This window comes from Formica exsecta, unplaced genomic scaffold (assembly GCF_003651465.1).
Source record: "Formica exsecta isolate Colony F162 unplaced genomic scaffold, ASM365146v1 scaffold623, whole genome shotgun sequence".
Taxonomy (NCBI): Eukaryota; Metazoa; Arthropoda; class Insecta; order Hymenoptera; family Formicidae; genus Formica; species Formica exsecta.
In genome coordinates, this window is record NW_021853385.1 from 59,477 (window position 1) to 72,688 (window position 13,212).

Here is a 13,212-nt window from a genome sequence, read left to right on the forward strand (position 1 = left end):
TGCGTTGATTTGCCGCGACGCGTTCAGTGTGCATAACAAAAAAACGCCGTCTCTTTAACTGCCGTCGCGCCGCGTCGTGACGCGACGCGTGACGCGCTCAGTGGGAACGAACCTTTACGTCACTTGTCGCGTTCAATCGCGTCAAATCGCGTTCAGTGTGAATTGACGAAAATAAATTTTCGTAATCTCGTCGCGTATCGCTCATCGCGCATCGCCCATCGCGGGCCATTTACGGTTACAACTAAAATATTTTTTTACGTGCGATGTTCTGCTTTTCTGCCAAGTGAATCCGGCCTAAGGGTGCGAACTCATGCAGCGGAATAGCGTAACGCGGGACGAGTCCGGAGCGCCATCTTGGCATAGTTTGCGTTTAGACGTACTTTTGAGTGCCTCTTGTGAAATTGTCAAATTAGCTTGTTTTTAGACTTTCTAGAGTGCTTTATTCAGTCCTGAGCCGCCTCACTATCGAGTGCCACCTCGGGAATAGTGAAAATCCGGCGTTCAGAAGCTTGCCGTTCTCTTAATTCAACATCTTCGAGTGCGGCTGTGACGACGTCTTTGTTCGTCTTTGTTCGCCATTGTCTGCGGCTTTTGCCGCCAAACTCTCTCAGCTTTCTCGAGAGAATTCCGTCTTTCCTCGCCCCTTCTCTGCTCTCATCTTATATTCTTCCTGACTCTATTTTAAACTTTTTACTCCCCCAGAGGAGGGATCCTCCGGTCTACGCGGGATTGATCCGGAACCTACAAACAAACAAATAAGTAAATAAGTGAGTAATACATCTACTACGACTACTACTACTACAATTACATTTCTCTCTAACAATGGACACGGATACGGATATGGATAAAGAAAACGAGGATCCTCAATTTGAGGCTGCCCTTAGCTCGTTGATTTCAGAAGCTCGTTCGAAGCCCTTTTAATCCATCCAGTAATTACACTCCTTCTTTCACTGTGTCGCTTACCTTTGAGGGCCAGAAGATCCCCAAACACGTTACGATGTTGTCACGCCGCTCTACTAACCTTCCACAAGGTCACCATTCGTCCCATCCTTCATCCCCCGCATATGCCTCCTCCTTCTCCTTCTATGCTCAAGCAGCTAAAAGATTCTCTGATCCCGGTATCAAATTGCTCACTACTACTAATTCCAACTTGACGCGAGAATCAAAAATCAAATCTCTTTCTTTACCTCATCTTAAACCACACTCAGTCGCTCAATCTAGGAACGCGTCCGCTCTCTCTCCCTTGCATAATCCAACCCGCCCCTATGTTTCCTTTTCTGTTCCTCCCTCTACTTCTCGGACTTCTCCTCCTTCACCGCTGGCGACCATGCCACCAAACACTAATTCTAATATATCATCCTTGCAAAATCTTCTCCTCATTATCACCCCTCTTCTACCGCAATTGTCGACATTATTCGCATCTATTAATCTACCTGAACTTATTCCCGCCGTTATTCGAATTTTCCGTGACCTTGATACTAATAGCAATCAAGGCTTCCGTACCAATCTCAGTCATGACCAGCAATTTTCTCAATAACCATCTTTCACTTCTTCAATGGAACTGTCATGGCATTTTAAATAAAAGGGAAATTTTTATTCAAATTACGAACCAACACGACATCCTCGCTTTGTCAGAAACTTGGCTTACACCCGACAAGGGCTTCTTTCTTAATGGCTATCACATATTACGACACGACGGACCTTCGAACAAATCTGGCGGTGTTCTGCTGGCCATAAAAGACACAATTCCTTTTGAGAAAATTGACTCGGTCTTCACTTTAGACGGTGTACTAGAAGCGGTCGGGATGAAAATCCCGACCATGAACAACCATATACATATTATCTCCATCTACAGACACCCTGGACGACATGACTCCTCTATATGGGACAGACTTTTCAATTCCATTCCTGGATCAATGACGGTACCCCAACCTACATCTCATATTTCTCTAGTACCTCCTCTGTCATTGACTTAACCTTCGTATCTTCTGATCTCACGCTTTACTGCACTTGGAAGTCTTTTGATGATACACTTGGTAGTAATCACATACCCGCCATCATCACAATCAGCTATCCAGTCAAAATTCGTACATTCTTCTCGCATAGGCTTCAGACATCAAAAATTAACCATAAAAAACTTTTTGCCTCATTTCTAAGTCATCTTTCCGTTCTCTCTCATAGCCTAGAAGCAGATCACATTTCTCCCGTCAAAAAATATAACATCTTCTGCAGCTTTCTAAAAGACGTCATAATCTCTCTACTTCCCGAACGAAAGTCGAACAACAAATCTTCCTATGCTAACCATCACACCAGGAACAAAAACAATGGAAATAATACACGTCAATCATTCCCACCAGCTCCCTGGTGGAATGAGGATTGTAATATGACTGTGGAACTCAGAAAACAAGCTCTGCGTACATTTCGCAACAATCCTTCACGGTTCAACTATCTTTTCTTGAAAAAACAAGAAGCCTCAACTAAAAAAACTCTCCGACAATCTAAGCGAAAGGGATGGAGAGCCTTCAGCGAATCCATCACCTCCTTTACCAACATCTCGGCACTATGGAAAATGATTAAAAGATTTAAAAACAGATTTCTCAATATCTGCAACGCGCCGCTCACCGCCAATTTCGGTGTCTCCAATGAAATCCAGAACTTAATTAATACCATCTCCCCTCCGTCTTGCCTCCACAAGCTCCCTCCTTCTAGTCTTGAGCGAGATCGTGAGTACTCCTGCCATATATTCGACAATCCTTTTCGCTTAGAGGAGATCCTCCATGTTGTTTCTTCTCTCAAAAAAAGGAAATCATCCCCAGGTATTGATCAGATCGATTATACCATCCTTTCCAATCTACCGGATGAATATTATCCAATATTATCTAGTGTTCCTCATCCCCAAATCAACTCCAGGTAAATTTCGTCCGATCTCTCTTACGTCCTGTTGTCTCAAAATCCTTGAGAAGCTCGTCCTCCTCAGACTTGACTGGTGGATAGAACGATACCAAAAACTTCCGTCCTCGCAATTTGGCTTTCGCAAGTATCGATCCTGTCAAGATAATCTCTCTATCCTTACGACGGAAATCCACACAAGTTTTACTCGAGGTAACGCTACCGCTTGTCTTTTCTTGGATCTGTCTAATGCCTTCGACGACGTTATCCCTTCCATTCTGATCGCAGACTTGGAAGAGCTGGGTTTACCCCCCTGTGTTTGTCGTTTTGTTTATAACCTCATCCATTCGCGCAAACTCCAATTTGTCGTTAACGGTGAGCTCTCGGACGTTTATTTCTCATACAAAGGAGTCCCACAGGGCTCCATTCTTAGCCCCATTCTTTTTAACATCTATGTAGCCAAGCTCAACAAACACATCGGGGAGGAATGTGATCTTGTCCAGTTCGCGGACGACATTGCGATATTTGTAAGTTCTAACAAAATCGAATGTGCCCTCCTGGAATTGGAAAAATCGTGCAACAAAGCTGTTAAATTCCTTGCTTCCAAAGGTCTTTCGGTTTCGCCTTCTAAATCCTCTCTGGTCATATTCACGAAAAAACACATTAACCCCTTAGCATACTCTATTAACGTGGGCAACTTTGTCATCGAATTCTCACCTTTTTGCAAATTTTTAGGGATCCACCTCGATTTCCGCCTCTCTGGAAAAGATCATATCCGTGCTCTCTCTGCTCGTTGCTCCAAATTACTCAATATTCTTAGCATGCTGAGAGGAACATGGTGGGGAGGAGCTCCCCGCTCTCTTTTGAACATCTACAAATCTTTAATCAGAGGTTCTATAGAGTACGGCTGTCTCACCTTTCCGTTCAATAATTTCTCCTCAATGTACAACCTGGAAAAAATTCAATTTTGTGCCATACGCCACTGCTTAGGCCTCAGAAGAACCACTCCGACGAACGTCCTCCTTGCCGAGGCCGGAGGGTCCCCTGAAGCTTAGATTTAATTTTCTTTCCTCTAAATATATTCTAAAGATCTTTTCTCTGGACTCTCATCCGCTCATAGATAAGCTTTACGCGCTTCTCTGGTATTCACGCAGGACACGGAAGGTCAACCCAACCGAAAAATTTCTCCTGTTCAGGTCCTTCTGCAACCTTCTACCCAAGAAACCCTATATAGCCAAATTCGACTACCCAGCCGTATACTCCATCGATTATGAGGCTCTTATCTCTTTTCCCACAATCATTATCACCACCCCATTCGATGTGGAGAAAATAAAAAACGCGCCTATCCCTCAACTTGTCTTCTTTAATATTTACAACCAGCTGCTATCGACCAGTAGGTCCTTTTTTACCGACGGTTCTAAGAACGATTCAGACGACCAGGTAGGTTTCTCCATATACTCTCCTTCTCCTCATTTGCAACTACTATTCGCGTCCTACTCCTTCTCTTCAATCTTTACTGCTGAAGCACTCGCCATACTCCATACATTAGAGTACATCTCAATTAACTCCACCCCCAGATCCGTTATCTTCACCGATTCCCAAAGTGTTACCAAAGCTCTTCTCTCAATTAATCTAGCACATTCATATAACTACATCATCTATGCCATTAAACAAAAACTACATCAGATCAAAACTGCCGGCTTTGAGATCACCATCGTTTGGATCCCGGCACATATGGGCATTCTAGGAAACGAAACAGCAGGCTATCTGGCGAAAAAAGCCATCACCAAAGGTCAATTGTCCCCAAAACAGCTTCCTCACTCTGACTTTTACTCCATTCCTCGGAGGAAATATATAGAAGACTCAAGCAAATTTTTAAAATCTCAAGCTAGACAAAAAGGAGCCAACTACTTTAATTCATTCGAGGAAATCACCCTTAAACCCTGGTTCCACAAGCTTAAACTTAACCGAGAGAGCATCGTTACTTGCTGCAGAATTAGATCTGATCACTACGCTCTTAACCACAGCCTACACCGATGCAATTTAGTTGCAGATCCCTCTTGTCCGTGCGGCGCACCGAGACAAGACGTGGACCACGTTTTTTGGGGTTGCCCTCGCTTCAATGGACCAAGGACAACGCTCTTATCTCAGTTAAGGAAATTCGGAAAAATTCCACCACTCAAGACACAAGACATTCTTAAAAACCCCTTCTCTGGGGTCATTCACGCTCTCCATGCCTTCCTCAAATCCTCCAATCTAAATATATAACGCTATTCTCCCCTCTATTGAATTTCACTCATATTACAACCAGTTGTTGGCCGGAATGTATCGATCCCACTAGGATCGAATGTGGCCATAAAAAAAAAAGGAAAGGAAGGAAAGGGACGAGTCCGTTGCCGCCCACGGACGGGAACGGACGTGTTTAGACACGTTACGCGTGTGTCCTTTGGACTTTATTTTTGAGTTTCTTCCTCTCCTTTAGAGGAATCTTTCCATTTGTTACTCTCATTTGTTACTCCCAACCTGTTTTTGGCCGGATTATACCGATCCAATTAGATCGGATGTGGCCACGATAAGAAAGAAGAAGAAGCGTAACGCGGAACGAGAGCATGGCCAATCGCGAGCGTTCTGCAGTTTTCGCTATGCTCACGATTGTTCCGCTCTTGTTCCGCGTTACGCTTTTCCGCTGCCATGGGTTTGCACCCTAATAATGGCACCCTTACATCTGTCGGCGCGTTCCGTAAATTCGCACAGTGCAGCATACATTTTGCATAAGTTCTCACGTGAAAAGTATTGCTCGTACGAAAAAAACTTATAGAACATCTCTTGTGCAAAATTGTCCACTTTTTAATTTTCTACTCTTATATTTTTTTTGTAAAATCGATATTTAACGAGATATTTGCAAAAGAACGAAATTTGAGCCCTATTTGTTTAATTATTCTTCTTAGCGGCCACTGTACATAGAATGGTAAACTCCTCCCTCCCCCCCGCCCCTTCAATCTTATGCAAAAATGAAGATCTGTGCAAAATTTCAACTTGCTAACATTTTTTCCAAGGTTTCGCTCAATTTTTGTCTAAAGTGACTTAAGCTATTCCTATTTCTAGTCTTCATGGGTGATGAGTGCCTAAACGGTTAGGCTGTGGTACTTTGGGCCAATTTCACCAAGTCCGGTTAGATTAACCGACGGTTAAAATTAGCAGGGTTCTAACTGAAATTATATGAATGCTAATTTTAACCGTCGGTTAATCTAACCGGACTTGGTGAAATTGGCCCTTTGTCCCAGAAGAGGAAATCCATAAAGGAAGGAAGAAGACGGGTGCTTGATGGGTTGCATGAAAAACGCTAGCGTGGTTGGACTCTTTGTAAAAAAAGAAGAATCGGAAAAACTTGGCAAGTAATACCAAGCCATTCCAGATGGTTTTAGAATTGATAGTCGGGCAATGTTAATTGCATCAAACATTTTTATTAATATAATGAGCACATGGAAGTTGATACAGCGACGATGTTACGATTTACTCTCGTATAAATATTCGTTGCTCGTGATACTGGTGGCATTTACTTGCATATTCATCGGCATAGTACATTTCGGCGAGGTTAGAACGATTATTTTTTTATGCATAATGGATTTGTGCAGATCATAAGAATTAGTATTTTAAAATCTTTCTTAGTTTTTTAGTTCTAAAATGTTTTGTTACTTTTTTCTTTATAGTACATCTTTTCTTTAGTACTCTATAATATTATTTACACATATATATAATATATATAAAAGAAATATGTATGTATATCAATGTCTTGTGTGTTGAGATATTTGATGAATTTTAATTGATATCTTGCGTTAGGTATGGTTAACATGGAGCAAGGAAAAATACGAGGCAGTGTTTCATTCTTTCAACGACAATATCTTAGGAAAATCTTTCCAAAAGAAATTGTGCCAACATGTCCCTATAGATGTGGTTTATACATGGGTAAATGGCTCCGATCCGGTGTTCTTAGAAAATCTTCAGAAGCACGTCCCCATTGTGGATCTTAGCGCTGCAGCATCGAGATTCAGTGATAAAGATGAATTACGCTATTCGTTGCGATCATTGGAAATGTATGCACCCTGGGTGAGGCATGTTTACATCGTTACCAATGGTCAAATACCAAGTTGGCTTGATATGGATAATCCTCGGATGACCCTAGTCAGTCATGAAGATATTTTTTTAAATAAAAGTGATTTACCAACTTTTTCTAGTCCTGCTATTGAAAGTCATATTCATAGGTGCTTGGAAATATGTATGAATCCACATTATTACATAATGAAATATGCACAATATGCAACAACATTTTTGCGTTCTTTCAGAATACCTGGAATCTCTGATAAATTTTTATATTTTAACGATGACGTAATGTTAGGTACTGAGGTATGGCCGGAAGATTTTATAACTCAAGCAGGTGGACATAAAGTATATCTAGCATGGTGGGTTCCGGATTGCTCTGAAGTATGTCCTTGGGCATGGGTTGGCGATGGATCTTGTGATCATGCTTGTAATACTACATTATGCGAATTTGATGGTGATTAAATAATTTTATAACAATACTGTATGTGTTGTGCATGTGATATAAATGTGTTATTTATATAAATATAATATATACTATTTATATATAATAAATAATTGTTCTGACAATAATTGAATGTAGGTGGAGATTGTCAAACAAGCACTGTCCCTATTGACAGTGAGACTGTGAAAGAAAAAGGCGATTATTTATATAAATATTTGGAAGATTCTCGTGAAAACAATAATAATGGGTTAAATAATATTTTGCATAATAAAAATGTCGTTGATTTGTCATGGAATGATATACCAGTGTCCACAGTTCAAACATTGCCTTTGTATAATCTTAATACTTTTAAGCCCATTTACACACTTGACAATCTCAAAAATAATAGTAATGTGGAATTGAATATGCAAAGTAATGCATACGTAAAATTTGACAATAGAGAAAACTATCAATCTGCAAAAGATGTCCTTCAGCCTATATATTCTAAATTTTTACAAAAAAATCCTATAAGCAAAACTGCTAATCATATTGAACAATTAAGACGCTACCGTAATGACATAAATCTTGCACCATCTAACAGTTCTATTAAGTTTGGTAAATTCTCATATTCCAATCAATGGAAACACAATACACGAGGACTTGATACTTACGCGGAATCTTTACTGTATGTTAACAAGATATATAATATCGCCTATGGTCTCGAACGAAGAAGAGTACCAGCGCATATGCCACATTTAATAGATAAATGGATTGTAAATGACATGCAAGAGAAATTCAAGTTTGAATTTAAGAAAACGTCTAATCATAAATTGAGAGATTCCGAAGACATGCAATTCGCATTTTCTTATTTCTATTTTTTGTCCAGTGAAAAACGGAAAGTACCCATCGAGGAGATATTTGATATGTTTGATACTGACAAATCACGGTAAGAAACAGCGAGCCACACCTAGTAATTAATAAAGTTATTATTAAGATTACAAATCAATCAATGTTTTTAGAACTTGGTCAGATAGAGAAATAAGAACGCTTTTATCAAGATTATACCCATTACCACTAGATTACAATCTAGTCATGGAATTTGAAAACGCGATAACGAATTGCTCTCATGATATAATTTTATCACAAATTATTGATGTCCCGCCTGGAGAAAGATATCTAGATTCTACCCTCGTAAGTATGGAGCATTTTATAAAATAATAATTGCGCGATATTGTGAGCGTGATATAGCAAATAAAATTGCATTTTTTTCTATTCTTTACAGCCGGTGGTTTCTAAAGAATTAATATTAAATTGTGAATCGGTGTCTAAAAAAATGCAATCGAAATTCGGCGAAAGTAGCCGGTATCCGCATGAAATAATCAAAGCCGGAAAAAATGAAATTTTTGAGATGTTGATCAGCAATGTTTCTTTAACGGTACAATTGCTCGATGAAATTCGAAGAGAACCCAAGTATGTATATCTCACTATATTGTAATGTTGCAAAATAATACATATGATATATTACATTTTTATATCATATAGATAACTTGTGTTATATTATTTGTTACTTCCACGTTATATTACTGCAACAAACAGTGTTTACTGACAAGGGATACTATAAAAAGGTCCTCTCTGGTTTGGAGAAATCTGTATATTTTTGAATAGTACTCCTCGAGAGCTTTACAATGGTATATAACAAATGCTCTAAACGTGACCTTGACCTGCAAAAATTCGGCCAAAGTTCAAAATTTGCAGAAAATTTTCAACATTGGAGGCTTTGTCAAACTTTTGCAACGAATATCTTTTGATACAAAGAGGTTTCTTCAACTAGGTCCTAATGATTTGAACAATAGTATTTATTTAATCCATAATCAGATATCTTCACCAAGATTTTCTCCTATGATAAAATACATTTGAAATTAAACGATACCATTTGAGTCTGTCACACAGATATGTTTTAAATTTAAAAAAAATCGTTCAATTTTAATTTGTTAGCTGAAGTAACCTCTTTCTATCGAAAGATATTCGCTGCAGAAATTTGACAAAGCCTTCAATGTTGAAAATTTTCTGCAAATTTTGAACTTTGGCTGAATTTTTGGAGATCAAGATCACGTTTGGAGAGCGCATGTCATATACCATTGTAAAGTACTTGAGGAGTACTAACCAAAAATATAAAGGTTTCTCCAAACCAAAGGAGACATTTTATTCTGTAATATCCCTTGTGAGTATATACATATATATATTTTTGTTAAATATATAAAGAAAAATGATCTTTATATACATTATTATTACTTTCAGAAAGTTTATTTGCTTGAATGATGATATGGACGCCATTCGGCGTTCTGAGAACGAAATCATTCGTGCCTTATTGAATGATTTCTATCGTTCGTTATATCCGTTGCGAAGTAGTTTTGAATTGCCGGCGCAGTATCGAAATCGTTTCTCTCATAGGCATGAGCTTCTCGAGTGGCGGGCGAATCGTGCAAAAGCTAGAAATTTATTATTATGCCTTGTGATGTTGCTTCTTACCCTTATATTTTATCACATATTTTACCATCATATACGTAGATTATGCAGAACTCGAGAGTTATCTACATTTCTTGTGTAAAAAATTAATAATAAATCTAAACTATATGCGAATGTAAAGTTTTATAATGGAATTGATAATTGTATATATATTATATAATTAAAAGATTAATATTTGTGGGAAGATTAGTACATGGTAAGAACTTCCAATTTGATATTTTTTAAAACTAAATAACTATATTTCTCTGTGATATAGAATAAACATTTTTTATATAATTACATTTTAGAATAAAAACCAAAACTGAATATGTAAACAAAAAACGTAAATAATAAATGTATCTGAAGATTGAAAACCTGCCACTTATATATATGTACATCATTTTTCTTGTTACAGTTGCATTCTCCATATCTATTGTTATGAAAATATGAAATAATGGATACACAAGACTACAATTATTCATGCAAAGATGGACAATTTATGTGTCGGATATTTCGCGGTCCAACCATACCCTCTTGAAGTTTTGCGCACTCGTGCATCCATGTCGCTACGTTTACGATTCGTTCAGCTGGCAAATGAGGTCCTATACCTACATTTCAATTTCGCATCAAGATAAATTTCGATAAGCCAGTAGAGATATATACCTATAAAGACGAAAAACTACCTGGTACATTTAAATGGCATGTAATTTCTCCAATTTTTTCAACTTCAAAAAATGGACTTCCATCGCTATTGGCGTCATCAGTTTCACAGAATTTCTTATCAATTGTATCATCTTCATTCTTTGTACGATCATTGCTAATCAAATCGTCGTTTTTTCGACTAGCCAAAGATTCAGTCTTCTTTTCTTCATAATTAGTAAGTTCCCTTTCGAACGAACTATTCATCATTAGTTCTGTCGATAAATCGGCTACAAAAAAAGTATTTGGATATATAAATTAAACTATGACAAAATAGAAGGAGCTCATAGTCGATAATATTCATACTTTTCGATGAGACAATTTCATCCTTGATCATTAATTCCGAATCCAAATTAACGTCCACGTCGGTATCTTGACTATTTATGGAGCAAGTACGATCGACAGAACTATTTTTACACGCGAAACGCTCTGTCACATCTTGATCGCATGTACTTTTCTCGCTACCGTCGCAAGCGAGTCCTGCTAAATATCTAATGTTCGTTTCGAACATTATTCAAATGATCGCATATTAAATTATAATAGCTAGAATCGGAGATAAAGTTGGTACGCTGCCGCGATAAATTCTTACTTATATGTCTCCATAAATAAAATAAGCGGTATCATCGCGGATCCTCCGTCCGGTTCGTGGGTGAACAATTGACAAATCATAATCATTGTCTCTGTGAGATTAGCTCCAAGAAGGCCCACCGCTATAGCAAGAAATTTTTTCACTTGACACGTGCGTTGAAATTTTCCGATCGCTACGATCGCGTCGAAGTCTTTTCGATCCAAGCAGAGACAATCCCAACGATGCGAAACTATCTCGATGGGTAGCGTCTTATTGTAATCTTAAAGAATTAAAAATTAATAAAGTCTTAGGGTAATTATTCAATTTAGCGGCCTCACCTCAAATATCGATAAAATTATGCTCATTCGATGCGTTTTTGCACAAAACGGAAGAATATAGCAGAGAAAAATGTCGCTTTGCCCCGCAAAGTGAGATATTAATAGTTAAAGTTAACGACTATTTAAATTACAAAACCTGTCATACTAACGAAATGCAGCGACATGCGCATGTTCTATGGCCATATGCGCATGTCGCTTAGTGTGACAGGTTTTGTAACCTATAAATAGTCGTCAACTTTAACTATTAATATCTCACTTCGCGGGGCAAAGCGACATTTTTCTCTGCTATATTCTTCCGTTTTGTGCAAAAACGCATCGAATGAGCATAATTTTATCGATATTTGAGGTGAGGCCGCTAAATTGAATAATTACCCTAAGACTTTATTAATTTTTAATTCTTTAAGATTACAATAAGACGCTAAGTCTTTTAAGATTATTTGTTTCTTTTAATGAGTTTTTATTACTAAATTAATAAATATCCTATATTTATATAACAATTAATACATCTCTCATAGCAGTCACATTATTTTCAAAATTGAGAAAGATGTATACATAATAGTGTCCCAAAACTATCGATTGTCTTTCTAATAACAGATTCTTTGACCAATTTAGAGACAATTTTTCCTCGACGAAAATGGTCGAAAAAGATCATCACTTTCGGCAAGTTTCCAATGTTTACCATCATGCATCTTTATTATTAAACCTTAAATTAAAATTCTATTAAAGTAAACTTCACCTGAAATTAACTCTAAAGAATGTAATATTTTATCTCCATAAAATCTAGTCTGCTAGAAGCCCTTCTTTTTCAATCGCTTATAACTCGAAAATTAAATTTGCCTTGACGATTTCGCTGAGAAAAAAAATCGTCTCCAAATTAATCAAAGAATTCGTTATTAAAAAAATATCCGGTATATAAAATTATCTGGATACGCCTTGCGTGAAACTCGCATATCGTACTTCCAAATTGTCGAAGCAGTACTCTGAGAAATCCCATCGTTAAGCCAGAGATTGTACTTGGCGGTGGATACTCAAATCGCGGTTTGACCGGCGGCTCCTCGCCATCAGCCAGTGCGCGAAAGTACGAACCGGACCACTTGAGAAGATCATGGGGCTGCGTGCGTATCGCGGCTTTACAAAATTGCTTCAGGATCATTGGCAACTTGGCTGGCACCGCGATTTCGCGTTCGAATAGCGGTTGCTCGACGAAGGACGACATCTTTACATATACGCGATAACGTTGTTCGAAATGCGTTTATTGTTGTGCTACCGCGGGTATTCTCGTCGTCCAGGAAACGTCGATGACGGCTTTGCGTCAAAAGTACAAATACCTAAGGCATTCTATAACTATGGTGATACAACTGCGGGAAAATAATAATCTTGCATGAAAAAAAAGACAAAAGTATAAAATAAAATTTTTTTGCGTATGATGTGTTCTACTTTTCTGCACCGCGATTTTGTGTTCTACTTTTTTTTAAACTTGAATAAGTTTTAAAATTTTGCGCGATAGATCATCTACCCAGGCTGCGTTCATTCACGGTACGATTTTGCATACTAGATCGCATGCGAGACATTTTACTAACAATTATAATGGCTATGCAACTTGAAATATTATGTGCTGCGTGTTGCTGGTTGCTGTGCGTGCTAGCATGCTAGTTTTTGGTAATAGCCCTGCCGAAAATGGACGATTAAAA

At 38.2% G+C, this 13,212-nt stretch overlaps 3 protein-coding genes and 1 long non-coding RNA gene across 7 annotated transcripts; 3 read left to right on the plus strand and 1 right to left on the minus strand.

The window, feature by feature from the left end:
* The first annotated feature begins 292 nt into the window (after positions 1-292).
* LOC115242763 lies at positions 293-918 on the plus strand. The gene is made up of 2 exons (XR_003885099.1): positions 293-538; positions 703-918. It is a non-coding gene; the product is annotated as an uncharacterized LOC115242763 (long non-coding RNA).
* Positions 919-1,053: 135 nt separating this feature from the next.
* On the plus strand, positions 1,054-6,251 carry LOC115242760. The gene is given in 5 exon segments (XM_029819286.1): positions 1,054-1,908; positions 1,911-2,877; positions 2,879-5,688; positions 5,995-6,060; positions 6,174-6,251. Coding segments are annotated over 3 exon segments (2,676 nt in total). The 5' UTR covers positions 1,054-1,265; the 3' UTR covers positions 3,945-5,688; positions 5,995-6,060; positions 6,174-6,251.
* Positions 6,093-10,768, plus strand: LOC115242761 (N-acetylglucosamine-1-phosphotransferase subunits alpha/beta). 3 transcript variants are annotated; one of them, XM_029819288.1, is made up of 7 exons: positions 6,095-6,483; positions 6,730-7,151; positions 7,233-7,444; positions 7,571-8,357; positions 8,431-8,602; positions 8,694-8,881; positions 9,710-10,293. In XM_029819288.1, exons 1-7 carry the CDS (start codon positions 6,331-6,333, stop codon positions 10,017-10,019), a joined length of 2,244 nt encoding a protein of 747 aa, XP_029675148.1. In that variant the 5' UTR covers positions 6,095-6,330; the 3' UTR covers positions 10,020-10,293. The 3 variants fall into 3 exon arrangements, with proteins under 3 accessions (XP_029675150.1, XP_029675147.1, XP_029675148.1); XM_029819290.1 differs by lacking the exon at positions 9,710-10,293 and adding an exon at positions 10,332-10,768 and having other exon boundaries at positions 6,093-6,483; positions 6,730-7,444; XM_029819287.1 differs by having other exon boundaries at positions 6,094-6,483; positions 6,730-7,444.
* Positions 10,155-12,892, minus strand: LOC115242762. 2 transcript variants are annotated; one of them, XM_029819291.1, is made up of 5 exons: positions 12,479-12,892; positions 11,205-11,463; positions 10,922-11,106; positions 10,600-10,845; positions 10,155-10,524 (listed from the first exon to the last, which is right to left on the minus strand). In XM_029819291.1, exons 1-5 carry the CDS (start codon positions 12,735-12,737, stop codon positions 10,391-10,393), a joined length of 1,083 nt encoding a protein of 360 aa, XP_029675151.1. In that variant the 5' UTR covers positions 12,738-12,892; the 3' UTR covers positions 10,155-10,390. The 2 variants fall into 2 exon arrangements, with proteins under 2 accessions (XP_029675151.1, XP_029675152.1); XM_029819292.1 differs by lacking the exon at positions 12,479-12,892 and adding an exon at positions 12,074-12,229 and having other exon boundaries at positions 10,167-10,524.
* Positions 12,893-13,212: the final 320 nt, after the last annotated feature.